This window comes from Corythoichthys intestinalis, chromosome 22 (assembly GCF_030265065.1).
Source record: "Corythoichthys intestinalis isolate RoL2023-P3 chromosome 22, ASM3026506v1, whole genome shotgun sequence".
Taxonomy (NCBI): Eukaryota; Metazoa; Chordata; class Actinopteri; order Syngnathiformes; family Syngnathidae; genus Corythoichthys; species Corythoichthys intestinalis.
In genome coordinates, this window is record NC_080416.1 from 19,952,783 (window position 1) to 19,968,320 (window position 15,538).

The window sequence follows — 15,538 nt, forward strand, 5'->3', positions numbered from 1 at the left end:
AAAAAATCTTTAATTTCATCTGTAATTAAAGGCATAGTTGATAATTCCAAATGTGAAAACCGAAATAATTTCAATTTACTCACAGATTGTTTGAAACCTGAGCCAGTTTTATTTTTATCATAATGCTGCTATTCTCATAGGAAGCCATAGCATAATCCGTACAAATAACAGGTCGCAAAGGTTCATTGTACCTTCTGCTAGCTAATGGATGATCATTCAATCGTTCTGCAGACACTTTGCATCACCGGAAAACAGATGTATACTTGTATTTTTCGGGGGGGTCTGAATAATTTTCCCCAGCACAGTTCATCACTCAGCGCTCGTTGTTTGAGCATTCCTTTTTTTTTTAACAATTTTAAAACATGGAATTTGTGTCCCTTTCACAAAATAGAAATCACAAATAATCCAGAAGCAGTTACAAATGTTCACCAAAAAAGGCATACCGTCCTGATTTAAAAAATATATATATACACAAGTATGAGTAGATCAGTCATCATCATCAAACTTGATCTTCTTTCCTTGGAAAGCCACAATTTGCCCTTGCTGCTCTTTTCTTTTCTTACTGGCCTCCCATGATGGATGCAGGGCTTGTTGTGGTGCCTGATAAGGACCACGACGGTCCTGCTGCCTTGTAACATCACCCCGGCCACGGCCTCTGAATTTTGCTCCCACTGAATCTGAACGTTTGGGGTCAGGCCTGTTGTACTTGTGTCCCACTGGTCCTTTCTCTTCCTTTTGGAACTTTGTGTGTTTATGAAATTCTGTGCGGCCACTGCCAGTCGGTTTCCCTTGACCTCTGATTGGCTTTCCCCTTTGACCTCTAGATTTTGCTTGAGACAGAGAGCAGAAGACACTCCGAAGTTTAGGTGCTCTCGACTTTAACCGTGACTCAAGCTCATCAAGTTCACTCTGAACACTGTTGCCGGTCTTTGAATCTCCCGCTGAATCCTGATTATTCTTGTCCCCCTCGTCTGTGTTTTTATTCTTCTTTTTCTTAAATTTGCTCACTTTACCCACAAAAAAGTCATTATCGCTGTCAGTCTCCTCCTGGGATGAGTGCTCGTGGAATCGTTCCTCAGTACTGTCATCATAATACGGTTTGTCCTCATCTGAGAGTTCTAAATCACTCTCTTGTTTTTTTGTGAGCTTGCGAGCAACCTTTGGTCTATTTTTCTGAGCCTTAGCTTTTTGTTTCTTTCTTACCCGTTCTTTTGACTCACTCTTTTTGACTGATGCTGGTTTGACACTTTTAGTCTCCACTGTTAACTTCTTTTCATCAGCAGGAGCAGCTCGGGTAGATTCCATCTTGTTCTCGTCAGGTTCAGTAAGAGTAGTTTCATCTTTTGCAATACTGTCACCGTTAGTCAGTTCTTCAGAAATCTTTTCTACCTTCTCCATTTCTGCTACATTTTTAGTCTTATTATCCAGTGAATTCACAGACTTTCCACGTTCATTTTTCACCTTTCGTTCTCCCTGCTTCCCACCCTTTCTCCTCTCTTCACAAAAAGCCTCCACAGCAGCCTGGATGGCCTCTATCTTTTTCCTGAACTGGGGATGGGAGGCGATGCGTGCTACGGCTCGGTCCGACATGGTCGATTTTGGGTTCTTGCACACCTCGTTAAAGTTGAAACTCTTCTGCAAGGCTGTCTTGGTGACCTGTGGAAGGATCAAAAGGTTTCTTATTTATGCTTAACAAAGGGCTGTCCAATTACTCTCCCTTTTTTTTTTTTTTTTTTAAATGAGGGTCACATATTATGTTAAACACTTCCCTTTTTGTTTATTTCTAACAACACTGGTTGTGTCAAAATATGTGCTGTTGAGCATGAGCCACAATAAACACTTAGGTAATAGTTCATACAATATTATTAAATAGATATAACTACATTTATAACGACAATATGTTACTTAAAGTTTAATACATACAACGTCGGGTCGAAGTAGTTTCATTGCTTGGATCTCCTCCAGTAATCTGGCGACCCTCCTCTGATTCTTCTCGATGTGTGCCTCCTTCCCCTTCTTTTTCTTCAGTGCAGTAATCTGACGAATGATCTTTCTGCTTAGCAGTGCCCTAACTCTCTTCACCTCTTTTCTCATATTGACCACCTCGTTGTTTAAATTTAGGACCTCAGGCTGCTTTTTGACTTCAACTTTGTCAGGATTTTTCTCTGATTGATCTTTGGGCTGTTCTGTCTCCTCATCCTCTTCTTCATCGTTACAGTCCTCTCCTTTTAAATCTGCCACTTGGTCTCCACCATTTTCTTCCTGCTTGGAAATTTGTCCTACTTCACTTTGTGTTTTTGCACTTACATCTTCCGTTTCTTCTTCTTGGTCTCTGTCTGCGTCTCCAGTATTTGACATTTTTTCGACTTGCTCCGTTTCCTTCGCCGCAATATGTACCTCCATTTCTTGTATGTTATCCATGGTCATCTAAAATATAAAAAAAAAAGTTAAACAAAAACAAAGGATTATTTACCTATTACTCACGAGCTTTAAAAAACACTAATACCGTAACGCCTCAACAAACAGACTAGCCGGAAATTAAAAAGCAGGTAGTTCCCGGGTTGCGACGTACGCGACTTCCATCATTTCAAATTTACGATGCCGGAGGCTTGTCCACTATTTTGTCTCCAGTTGATTTGAAAAAAATATTTATATATATTGTTGACTTTTGTTCTGTGATGCATGCTTTCATTTTGGCGCAGGAAGCGCAGAGCAGGTAGTACTTCTGCACACGACTAAGAGCGCGCACACACGAGGACGAGCGCATTCACACCCACGAAGAAGTCTGCGAGAGACGAGTGAGAAAGGGAATAGTTTATTAGCAAGCCTGCGTGCACATTTGTTGCTTGTGAAGCATCCACAGAGGCAACGCCTCTATATATATAACACCTTTTATGCTGTTTATTACGCTTTTTCAATTGTGGTCTAATACTTGGGTTAAGTTTATATGATTGTTTGTGATGATGTGTGGACGCTAACTGATACATGCTAATTGTTTGTGGATTCATATTTTTTTTATCAGCAGCTACTTATAAAACCAAATTTGAAAGGCTGTTATTGAAGATGAAACTGATCAATTTCATTTTTATTTTACTTTCATTCTGCAAGTGTTGATGTTATGAGCAGCTGAATAAAGTAAGCAAACCACAAGGATGTCTGACATCGTTATTTCTGAGCTTAGCTTGGCTGTCTAGCTAGGACTTAGCTCCAAAGTCTTGGCGAGGACAGTACAATGCTGCAGGCCTGTCGCGATAACAAATTTTAGTAGGCGATAATTGCCTCATAAATTATTGCGAAATGCGAGAATATTGCCTGATTTTTTTTTTTAACCTATTCAACCAGAATATAGTGACAATACGTCCTAATAAATCTCCTATTGAAATGTAATAAATTATTACTCTTAAATAAAACAAACTATATTAAAATTTATAAATATTAAAAAAAACCACAATGCATAATCACTTAATTTAAAGCTAGTTAGGTGCAGAATATGAAATAAGTGACAAACCCACTGTCATTTTTGCTTTCTGCCAATTAGAGCCCATGAAAAGTGTTACCGGTTATTTGATCCAAAAAGACTTGCCATCTTATCCTGCAAAGTGCGCATGCAACAAATTTGAAGCCACATTATTATAATTTATTACATCATATTATCATTGCCAATCAGATTTTTCATAATGGGTGTCATTTTAAATTTATTATTAGTGTAGTATCTGAACTATATGTGATTGCCTCCAGAAATCTGAACATGACATGCTTTTATTTTGAAATGTGCACCGGAAGTACGTTTGCCAATCCACTAACCGTAAGCTTAACACTCAGTAAAAAGAAACCAAAACAAAATGCACTTCTCTTTCGTCATGCATGTTGTATCAGTCAGATTTTTTTTTGTTCGCATCCCTTGAAAATTCTTTAATCCAGCCAGTTTTCATGTTTGATGTGTCATATTTTAACCGCAATTTTACATTGTGGAGAAGACTGTCAATGTTTTATAGCAGACTAGAGTGGTTAGTACAGTCTTTTTTCCATTCGCCTCAATGGAGCAATGCTAATGTTTTACAATGTTTATTATAGAAGTGTTTCCTTATTTTGTATGTCTAAACTTTAATTCCATGGCGTGTTGAGGGCCAATAAACATCTGCGAAAGCTACTGGAGTCTCATATATAATCAACACGCACATGTGCCAAGTGCACGCACCACACTCACGCACATATGTATTTACGCGGCGATATATCACAGCCGGGAAAAATATTGCCCTCATTTTTATGTACCGTGCTATAATTTGACTTCTTGCATATCACGACAAGGTTACAATGACGTAAAATACATGTTTTTGGATAGTTATTTTTAGACTTAGGGGTACTTAAAGGGTTAATCCCGATTTATGTGCAATTTGGGTAACGTCGCCAGCGTAGCTAGGAATGGAAATCGTACGTAACCTGTGGACTACCTGTACTCTCAGACACTTTTTCACACTATTTTTTTATTATTCAACAACATATACAAACGATTAAGTCAATTCAGTTTACATCATATAACAAAAGTAAACATAGTTAGAAATAATAAATGAATGAATGGCTGATACATGAATATTACAAGATTTTAGAGAAATATTCAAATGATATATTTTTACGAGCTAGTCTATCGATTTCTTATTTGGTATAAATAATGAACTTTTGTGAAAATTGTGACGTTGGTGCTAAGACGTAAGATTTGCGCATGTGAGGGTTTTGAAAATGCGGTGTGTGTGTATCTTAGGGTGACCATATTTTGATTTCCAAAAAAGAGAACACTTTGCCCGGCCTTGAGAATTCTACTCGAAGTTCACTCAAAGATGCCTATATCACTTTAATATATTTATAGTGTGCCTCCTCCGTCTGGACAGAAAAATTCAGTTTTATTTAAAAAAAAAAAAAAAAAAAGCCAAATAGTATATATTTTATACTATATGGAAATAAGTTTTTTTGCTCAACAGGCTTTATTTTTACTAAAACATAAACAAAAAAACGCAAAAAAAATTAAATAATGACAAAATATCATGCAGACCCGTGGAAATATAGTGCAGTCAATACAGCCACACAGTAGGCTTGTGCCACATAAATATTTTTATAAATTATTATCACGACAATTGTCGTTGAGAAATTGTTATTCCCACTCAATTTTTATTCTAATTCAATGTTCTAGATTGCACGCAAACAATAACTACAATAAACTGACAACTATTCAACTGGCATGTTTCCAAACGCAGCAGTTCAAAACTACGTTTCCCATAATGCGTAGTGCGGCTTCGTTAGCTCACTGATAGCTAGCCTATCAGCGAGTACCGGGAGACGAGGCAAAATCAAACATTGCTATATAAGTTTACAATCATCCGTAGCACAACGATGTGACACCAAACGGGATTTTACAGATCACGCTAGTATAAAACTCCGACAGAAGTGAACAGTTGTCATTATATACGTATTTATCGTAAAAAAAACTTAATAACTGTGCAGGCGCTCCCACTTAGAATATAATACTAACATTCAAACAAATACACGAATGCAGAACAATTAATACAAGACTAATAAAACATTCTGCATCTCTTTGTACCCATATATTGTATAGTATATAACAGAAGACACATGAGCGACATTAACAGAAGATAAACTTACAGAAAGGTTTACGGAGCACTATAAACATCTCATACAACTACTCCTTATCGTAGTCGGTAACTGCCTGTTTTCTTGCCAAACCGTCAACCCTAATACAAGGGGTAAACTGTACTCCTTCTCCCGCCCCTACTAGTAGGAGCCACTATGACGCAGGCAAACGCTGCCCCCTACCGGCCGGAGGGATTCTCTTCAAATTTGGTCCCGTGAAAGATCATAAAAACCGGACATTTTCATGAATTTATAAAACCCGGCCGGATGACGAGGACACGACGTGAAAGATGGACATGTCCGTGCAAAAGAGGACGTTTGGTCACCCTAGCGTATCCAGTGTGCATTCTTGTCGAACAATGGCGCCCCCAGGGGGTGGACAGGGGTGGCCACGGACACCCCTATAAATGTGTTGGCCACCCCACAGGCCACCCCGCTTTCCAGTATATCGTTAGATTGGTGTAGCATGAGTTATGCATTTCATCCCAAATGCAAATCTGCCAGGACCTGCTTTTCCCCAGTAATTATTTTGTTTTGTTAAATGTACACCTTATGCCTAATATATACATAACACAATAAGACAGAATTGTTGTGGAACTGAAAATGTTGACTGGACAGTGTAACCTGAAAATGTGGCTTTTAGGGGTAGTTTACATGGCGACTCTGCGACACAAAGACGCAATGACTGAGTTGCGGACTCGCCTCATGTGCATATTGTGTCGGTGAAGACGAAAAATTCTGAATCCTGCCTCCAAAGTGGAAGAATCCGGTTGTGGGGGCTTCCTCGGCATGCATATCAAAGGCTCTTGCGGCGCAGTGTTGCGCCGTAACGTCAGCCCTCATACACGTCACATTGGGCATGCGCAGTGGTGCTACTAAACATTAAAAACAGCAAATATGGCAGAATGTCGGCTTTATCTTACTATTTTAATAATATTTTTAAATTAAATATGTTGAACGTTTCAATTTTTTTGCCTTTTTGAACAAAACAAAAAAAAAATGACATTGCTTCGAGTTGGCGGGCATATTTTTTTCCAGGCTGAGGGAGCTTGGTGGGGTCAAAGTGCATCATTCTCTGTCGCCCTGTAAATCTGCACTGCGCCCTTGGGTCTGGCATGAATACTACATCGTTTTCATGCGTAGTTGCGACATTGTTCAAATGGAGACGCAAATGCAAATTTGAAATTTTTCGTATTCTCGGAGAGTCACCATGTAAACGGCACTTTAGTTTTGGTGTGCCACCCCAAGATTTTAAGTGGCCCCATCCGGCCACCCCTATGAAAAATTTCTGGAGGCGCCACTGTTGTCGAAATACCTCATACATGAACCAAATAATTACATTTCGGGGAAGATAGGTTCTCATACAACTGTTCTTTAGGATTGGATTGAAGAAAAGCTCCGTAATGCGCATGAGCTCACAAACGTGGTTCTGGTTGCCTGGGCACGTTTTTTCCACGCTGAGTTTAAAAAAGTTATTTGAATTAGCGTCGGAATGTCGGCAAATTACCAATAACGAACATCTGATACAAAGCGCGTAAAGCACGTATTACTACCACGGGCCTTACCGTAAGTAACAGCTAAGTAAACTCTCAACGAGAACCCAAAGCTGTGGACGCGTAGTCGGCGGCCATGTTGGACGCGTTTTAGTCTCTGATGTCGTCATCACGTCAGACGTCGCGAAAGGGAACGCGGCGTGTCGTGAAAAGGGGAGGGGCCTTCCCTGCACTGTTATTATTTATTTCTTTGTTTCATGTGTATTTAACAATAACAACGGCGGCTAATTCAAGACCTGTGAATATTAGCGTGAGCGAATGACAGTCCCGTGCTCCTGTTACCACACCGACATATCGGGAAAATCATCTGGGGGAGGATGAAGCGGCGCAATGCGGACTGCAGCAAACTCAGACGGCCGTTAAAACGGAACCGAATCACCGAGGGTATATATAGCAGGTACGGGGAAAATGGGTTGGGGGGGACGCTATTGTATAACAATGGCGCCGCTGTCAATGTCGACATTGGTTTCCACGCTGTACCTCATTTATGACTAATGATCATGTGCATTTCGTTCCATTCAAACAGTAAAATTAAAAACATTCTGCTTCATGTTACGGGGGGCTAAAACGTTTTATTTGATACCCGGCTAGCTAACATCAGTTCGTTCAAACCTGGATCGGCAATTAAATAAGATTTGCCAAAAATGTGGCTTGTTTGACGAATGTATAAATATTTTGCATCATCATTTCAAACGAACTGGTTTTACAAAATGTCAAAAAGCGAATGGTTTGAGATGCAGAATCAGAAAAAAATATACTGAAATACATGTCATATGATATTCTTTAAAATAGAGGGTGATTGTTGGACATTTTATGTTAGTTTGGAATACATATTTGATTTCATCCTTATTAATTCCTGGGACAATTTCCCCCAAAATCAAGGACACACAATTTACGCTCATAACACTCATTTCACAAATATAATTCTATCATTATTAGCCTGTATTTTATTCATGACGAACATGCATTTTTTGTATGCAGTTCTATTTAATTAATCATTGATTGCTATATAGCTTACTGCCATCGTAGTCTAAAACTAGACAGTTTTAGGTTGCCTGCTTTTGGCGCATATATATATAATTAATTTCAATGTGTGTCTTCTGTCTTTTCTCTATCTGCAGTACATTCCTGTATCTGAAGTTCCTGGTTGTGTGGGTTTTGGTTCTTCTGGCTGACTTTGTGCTTGAGTTCAGGTTTGAGTATCTGTGGCCCTTCTGGCTTTTCCTTCGCAGTGTTTACGATTCCTACAGATATCAGGGACTGGTAAGAGTACTTTTTTTGCTTATTGTTTTTAAATTTTAATAATTATTCAAATTACCTCAATAACTAAAGTACCTATGTCAGAGTTTGAACCCTTTGTTCAATGATCAAGTTTTTGTTTCCCTTTCTGTTTCAGGCGTTCTCATTGTTCTTCGTTTTTGTGGCCCTCACATCAGACATTATCTGCCTCCTCTTCATCCCTGTCCAGTGGCTGTTCTTTGCTGCCAGCACCTATGTATGGGTCCAATATGTGTGGCACACAGGTTAGCTCAAAGTTTTTTTGTTTAATACCTTGTGTTTTCATTCAGAACACAAATGAGTTTGGAATTTCTGGCCTCAAAGCATTAAATGAGTGGAAATCAAACTTAAGGCATAGACTTCATAATATATTGACGGGACATGGGGCACGGGGCCAATTAAGAGCGGGCCTATCTCCGTCAAAGCTGAACGGGTGGAAACACAGACAAAAAACTTTTTACGTTGAAAATTCTTGTGAATAAATGCTTAAATCCCTGAATTCTTTATAGACATGAACATAAAACAGTCTCGATTCTTGGTCAAAAGCAAATAAACGGACAGTTAGCATTTATTTTATGAAAATATGTCGACTGCGCTGCTAGTCTTTAACACTAGAAGTCCCAGTGAATTGTGGATCATGTGTATTTGCCATTGGGAAAGGCCAAATTGGCCTCTGCTGGGCATTCTAGTGCCACTGTGGCGCCGTCTTATCACCACAAAGAGCTTTTTATGTTGAAAATTATTGTGAATAAATCCCTGAATTCTTTATAGATATGGACTTAAAATAATCTCGATTCTTAGTTTAAAGCAAAAAAAAAAAAAAAAAAAAAAAACCGGGCATTTAGCATTAATTTTATGTAAATATGTCGAATTTGCTGCTAGACTTTAAGCTGCTGTGGCGCCGCCTTATCACCACATAGAGCTTTTTACTTTGAAAATTATTGTGAATAAATGCGTAAATCCCTGAATTCTTTATAGATATGGGCGTAAACAGTCTGGATTCTTTGTTAAAAGAGCAAAGAGCCTGGCAGTTCGTATTTATTGTACCTTAATATGTCAAATGTTCTGCTTGTCTTTAAGCCACCGTGGCGCCGTCTAATCACCACAAAGAGCTTTTTACGTTGAAATATATTGTGAATAAATGCTTAAATCCCTGGATTCTATATAGATATGATAGTAAAACAGTCTCAATTCTTGGTTAAAAGCAAAAAAAACGGGCGGTTAGCATTTATTTTATGTAAATATCGCGAATTATGACGCCAATGCCATAACAGTTAATTTCTCCCATTGATTTTTTTCACGTTTTAGAATGCACGCATGGTACGAAAAATATATTGATTACCGTATTTTTCGGACTAAAAGTCCCACCTGAGTATAAGTCGCACCAGCCATAAAATGCCCAACGAAGAGGAAAAAAACATATGTAAATCACACCGGAGTATAAGTCGCATTTTGGGGGGAAATTTACTTGATAAAATCCAACACATAGAACAGATATGTCATCTTGAAAGGCAATTTAAAATGAAAATACAATAGAGAAAAACATGCTAAATAAGTGTACAGTATGATAATGTTACATGATGCATGAACAATGAAATGTGAACGTGGCCGGTATGTTAACGTAACATAGCTATCAAGAGTAATTCAGATAACTATAGCATAAAGAACATGCTAACAAGTTTACCAAACCATCAGTGTCACTCCAAAACACCAAAATAACATGTGAAATGATATAATAATGTGTTAATAATTTCACACATGAGTCGCTCCAGAGTATAAGTCGCACCCCCAGCCAAACTATGAAAAAAAACTGCGACTTATAGTCCGAAAAATAGGATACCTTGAATCCTCGAACAAATTGCTCCTAAGACAATCCTTCCTGTTTGTATGCGGTACAGCTTTCGTACTTTTTGCTCGCTGCATGTATTTGAGAATAACTTCGACCGACTGAAGCGGAGTGTGTGACGGCCCCCTACTTGAAAGCGTGGCGCAGTGTCTGGGGATGTGTCCTGTCAATATTATAATGAAGTCTATGCTTAATGATGAACTCACATTTACATAAATGATGAGGAGTGGTTGTCAGCGACCATGCAATTGTTGATATAAATTGAAATCTGTAATAAAAACCTTGAGTGTATGTGAATGTGTGTTACACGCAGAAAGAGGAGTGTGTCTACCCACCGTGTCGTTGTGGATCCTGTTTGTGTATATCGAAGCTGCCATCCGCTTCAAAGACCTGAAAAACTTTCATGTAGACCTGTGTCGACCTTTTGCAGCTCACTGGTAAGTCACACTGGTTGTATTTGTCAAGAATTTGGTGCTGTGCTTTATTTGTATTTAAATTTTAATGAATGAATACAAAGCAGACAGTCTGACTTTGTCAATATTTGTCTTTTTACTTCCTGTCCAGTATTGGCTATCCAGTGGTGACTCTGGGTTTTGGCTTCAAGAGCTATGTGAGCTACAAGATGCGGCTAAGGAAACAGAAAGAGGTGCAAAAGGAGAATGAGTTCTACATGGAACTGCTACAACAGGCTCTACCTCCAGAGCAACAGATGCTGCAGAGACAGGAGAGGGAGACAGAGGAGGGTGAGTTGTGCATACACAAAGTTGGCATTAAAGTAATGACATCTTAGATTTTTAAGGCAACTTTGTTTAAAGTTGAAATGAAAAATGTAGTGAATTTTGAGGGGAACGGGATTGACATGCCCCCCTTTAATTTGATTTTATGGTGTACTTGTTGAGGGGGTAATTTTATCAAATAATTTTCACGTCTTCTAAAACTAGTGTCTCTGTTCTTCACTTTTTTCCAGCAAAAGGGACTTCAGAAACAGAACCGTCAAATGGGTCTCAAAATGGGGTACCACCCAGCAAGAAGAGCACCTCAGTCCCATTACCAGAATTGGAGTACCGGGAAAAAGGGAAAGACACTTCTACAAAAGAGCGTGAAGGCAAAAAACAAAACACAGTTGGAATCAATAACAACATTATACACTCACTGGACTCCAAGCTACAGGAGACTGAATATATTGAGAACTACGTTAGGGCAAAGAAGATGAGCAATGACGTGGCGGGAGAGAATATGCATGGAGATACGAATGCCCTCACTTCCAAAGAAGAAGTGGCGGGAAGTGGGAAGAACTACAAAAATGCCTCTGGAGGAGGCGTCTGCAACTCGTCGCCACGGAATCACAGTTTCAGTAACGGCAGCATTCCGACGGGTTCATCGACCAATAAGAATGATAAAAAACAGAAAGGGGCAGGGAAAAGTCCAAAAGATCCACTCGAGAACTGCATTCCTAACAACCAATTGGGAAAAACGGATGCTTTAGTACGGTAAGAGAAGACCAGTGCACAATTTACTTGCACATGTTCCCCTTGGGTAAGACTACACATGGAGAATTAGTAGTCTTATCGTGGCTCAAAATAAATTTCTGCTGCCCCTTTATTAATTTCATTATGCAATCACTGTTCTTTTGTGTGAAAAGGATGGAGCAGGATGTAAAGCGCCTCAAGGCAGACCTGCAGGCCAACAGACAGGTAGAGTCAGATTTGCGAAGTCAGCTGTCTTCTTTGAGCAGCCAAGACCGCAGCCTTCGCTCTGAACTGGGCCAGCTTCAGCAGGACAATGAACTGCTCCAAAACAAGTAGGTGAACATACAACTAAACTAAAAAAAATGTTGCGGTAAAGAGGTCATGAAAACTAGAGGTGCACGATAATTATCGGTCCGATAATTATCGTGCACCGATAATAGGAATTATGGCGTCATCCCAATAAATCCAATAACATTATATATTATCGGGCCTATTAATATTAATTTTGGCACGGTGTTGGTGGATTGGGATGTGTGGGGTTTTTTTCACTCCTGTTTTGCCAGTAAGTTTTATTATTGTTCTAGAGGCCTTATTTTTCCATCACTGAGTGATGAACCTTACTATGGCAATTAACAAATGTTCGCATTTTACTGTGTTGTTTACAAGACATTTTGAGAGGCCTTTTGGTTATTGATAGGCTTGCTGTCCTATAATTGTCAGGTTAAGAAAGTTGTTTCATGGACCAAGACGACAAAAGTCTCCTCTCCTGTTGCACCGAATGTTTTATCTGCTGACAAAGCACAATACCTTTTAGTTCTTATTGTTCAGGGGAACACATCGTCAATGATATTGACTGATTGTGATTGACTCAAATTATATTTATTTGAAAAAATTAATTGGGCACTTTATTTGAAATCAAAACTGTTCTGGTCCTTGTTTTGTTCATTATAATTATGTTCATGTCATTATGAAAATTCTGGTTAGGTCAAAGGCAAATCTATGCTGAATCCACCAATAGTATTTTTTATCTACAGGTGTTCAAAAACTCAGGTGAATATACATTTAAAAATTATATATATATTATCGGTTATCGTATCGGTATCGGCCTTAAGGAGCAGGAAGTTATCAATATCGGTATCTGTTTCAAAAAATGGATATCGTGCACCCCTAATGAAAACTATCGCGAGGTAATGCTGAACTGGAAATCTTTTCGAAATTTATTAAGAGCCTTTAAATGGAGTGGAATGGGTCTGAGTGTTTTGAGATCCCTTTTAAATTTCAAATGCCAAAAAGAACATGTTTTTATGGGAAGCAGTGCAAATGGATGACAATATTACAAATCGGCTACCATAGGCTCCACAGTTCCGTTCAGGCAAAGCAGAAAGATAAGCAAACCATCTCCCAGCTGGAGAAGAGGCTAAAAGCTGAGCAGGATGCTCGTCTCCTAGCTGAAAAACAGCTGGCAGAAGAGAGGAAGAGGAAGAAGATGGAGGAAGCCACAGCTGCTAGAGCGGTGGCTTTAGCTGCGGCCACCAGGTATTCATTACCGAAAAGTATAAATCGGACAAGTAAATAGTAGCACACACGGCGATGGTTCTTTGCTAAAATGTATTTCCTTTCAGAGTGGAGTCGACTGATTCCCTGCGTAGTCGTATCAGAGAGCTGGAGACAGAGTGCAAAAAGCTCAGCATGGACACAAAAGTCAAAGAGGAACAGATTAGAGACCTGGAGGGCAAGTGCCAGGTAGCACTGAGCAGTGTGTAGCAGTATCAAGTTCCTATTTCTTGGACTATAACTCCTGAATCTTACCTGCAGGAGTTAAGAAAGTACAAAGAAAACGAGAAGGACACAGAGGTGTTAATGTCTGCGTTGACAGCCATGCAGGAGAAGACCCAGCACCTGGAGAACAGCCTCAGTGCTGAGACCAGGATCAAGCTGGACCTCTTCTCTGCACTGGGCGATGCCAAGAGGCAGCTGGAGATAGCGCAAGGTAGAGAGGCACAATGATGCAACTAATGTGCAATAGCTCTCACCTTTCTGTGTCCACTCATTCAGGTCAGATCCACCAGAGAGAGCAAGAGATAGCAGAGCTAAAGCAGAAGATTGCGGAAGTGATGGCAGTGATGCCCAGCCTTTCGTACTCGTCAGACAACAGTAACCTGAGCCCGGTGACCCCGCACTACTCCTCCAAGTTCATGGACAATAGTCCCTCCTCTCTGGACCCCAACGCCTCAGTCTATCAGCCTCTAAAAAAATAACTGGACTGAACTGTCTTTTCTTTGTCTTTTTAAACTGTTTCAGTTCGGGTCATACTGAGTTTACAAGCCTCTGACAGAATTTGCACTGAAGGACAACTCCTTACATATCTGCATTTGAAGGGATTTTGTTTTGTAGAGGGGCTGTGCAATTTAACCATTTAAGCAGTTCCACTAAAATATATCAGGGGGATTGAGGAATAAATTATGGTTGGCTAAAGGAAGAGCCGTTGTGTTTTGCTTTGCAAAAGTTTTCCTGAACATACTTTTGAGTCAACATGCGATGTGAACCTATAATGTTTTTTTAAATACATCAAATTGAGGGATGCATGAATGTAAAACTATTCAAATTGACCCACTAATTGATCGTTTAAATGCTGTAGTTGTGAGCTTCAAGATTAATGGCTGTGCCAAACAATCACCTGGTTGGCCACAAATACCTTTCCTTTCTATGTGGACTAAATTAGGTCAACCTACAATGAATTCAATGATGTCTTTGTAACTAGTTGTTACTGATTTTTGTTCTTGTTGTTTTTTAATTTGCAAATTTGACAGTGCCTTTCAATTCTGCAATTTCTCGAAAAGCTCCAGCCATATGTATTTGGCTCTTTTTCATATATAAAGGCATATACAATTAAGTGTCACCAGCTCAACCAAGACCCTTTTTTTTGTTTTTGCAAGTTGCAAACTCCAATATGAGAGCCTGAAATTGTCTTAAAGGGAAAGTACATTTTCATATGGACAGTCTCGTTGGGCCAAACACCAACCAAACTGATTGTCTCCTCATGCCAATAAAACTGGGATCTTTGTTTACAACAATGTACAATAACTTAAGGAATGTTGTTTTGTTTATTTAAGTGCCAAGTGTTGCTGCGTGTTATCCATTTTTACTTCAATTGATGTAACTAGCATAACATTTTTAAACGGTGCTGTTCTATTGTTTTTGTGTCATTAAAACGTATCTAGATGGTGTAGAGTTTACAAGGCCGATTGTGATGAAGCAGCAGGTTGTCACTTGTGTTATTCTTTATTCTATTTATTTGTAGACTTAATTATGAGGCAGTATTTTTTGTATTCCTCACTTCGCTCTACTTTCCAATCAGGCAGGATTTTGTGAATGTGAACCATTTTGACTATATCAAATGACCTTCCTGGAACAATTGTTGTGGATAGCTCCAATTTAGTAATTTCAGTTAAGATTGTAGGGCCTGGGGGACAAAGAAAAGTCAAAGTGATGTATTTTTTTCTTTTTTCCTCTCCCCCATATCTCAAAGGGACAGCCACACGCATTACTTTTTCCATCACCATTAAAGAAAGTCTTGTTGGAGGCAGTACAAGCCATTCACACTGTTTGTGAACTTTGTGTCTGACATATTCATGGGAGAAAATGCTTATGAACACCAAAGACTTAAAATAATGTAATGTTTAAAATCTAAATCTCAGAATTGGGTCTCGTTAAATTTGAAACTAAAATACAAAGGCTTTACTGTACTA

General features: G+C 39.1%; 2 protein-coding genes across 2 annotated transcripts; one reads left to right on the plus strand and one right to left on the minus strand.

Annotated features, from left to right (window-relative positions):
• Nucleotides 1-86: 86 nt before the first annotated feature.
• srfbp1 (serum response factor binding protein 1) lies at nucleotides 87-7,361 on the minus strand. The gene is made up of 3 exons (XM_057827993.1): nucleotides 7,209-7,361; nucleotides 1,924-2,427; nucleotides 87-1,656 (listed from the first exon to the last, which is right to left on the minus strand). Exons 2-3 carry the CDS (start codon nucleotides 2,425-2,427, stop codon nucleotides 487-489), a joined length of 1,674 nt encoding a protein of 557 aa, XP_057683976.1. The 5' UTR covers nucleotides 7,209-7,361; the 3' UTR covers nucleotides 87-486.
• On the plus strand, nucleotides 7,327-15,378 carry maco1a (macoilin 1a). The gene is made up of 11 exons (XM_057827992.1): nucleotides 7,327-7,593; nucleotides 8,318-8,459; nucleotides 8,593-8,719; nucleotides 10,634-10,757; nucleotides 10,885-11,063; nucleotides 11,288-11,810; nucleotides 11,963-12,121; nucleotides 13,143-13,325; nucleotides 13,412-13,532; nucleotides 13,605-13,779; nucleotides 13,845-15,378. The coding sequence occupies exons 1-11, from the start codon at nucleotides 7,514-7,516 to the stop codon at nucleotides 14,045-14,047; spliced, it is 2,016 nt and encodes a 671-aa protein (XP_057683975.1). The 5' UTR covers nucleotides 7,327-7,513; the 3' UTR covers nucleotides 14,048-15,378.
• Nucleotides 15,379-15,538: the final 160 nt, after the last annotated feature.

What these genes read in the sequence shown, in the direction of transcription:
- srfbp1 (XM_057827993.1), bottom strand. Translation starts at nt 2,427, where the DNA reads ATGACCATGGATAACATACAAGAAATGGAGGTACATATTGCGGCGAAG. An exon ending in AACTACTTCGACCCGACGTT is followed by an intron (nt 1,657 to 1,923) that starts GTATGTATTAAA and finishes ATCCTTCCACAG; the next exon opens with GTCACCAAGACAGCCTTGCA.
- maco1a (XM_057827992.1), top strand. Translation starts at nt 7,514, where the DNA reads ATGAAGCGGCGCAATGCGGACTGCAGCAAACTCAGACGGCCGTTAAAA. An exon ending in CCTACAGATATCAGGGACTG is followed by an intron (nt 8,460 to 8,592) that starts GTAAGAGTACTT and finishes TTTCTGTTTCAG; the next exon opens with GCGTTCTCATTGTTCTTCGT. An exon ending in GCTTTAGCTGCGGCCACCAG is followed by an intron (nt 13,326 to 13,411) that starts GTATTCATTACC and finishes ATTTCCTTTCAG; the next exon opens with AGTGGAGTCGACTGATTCCC.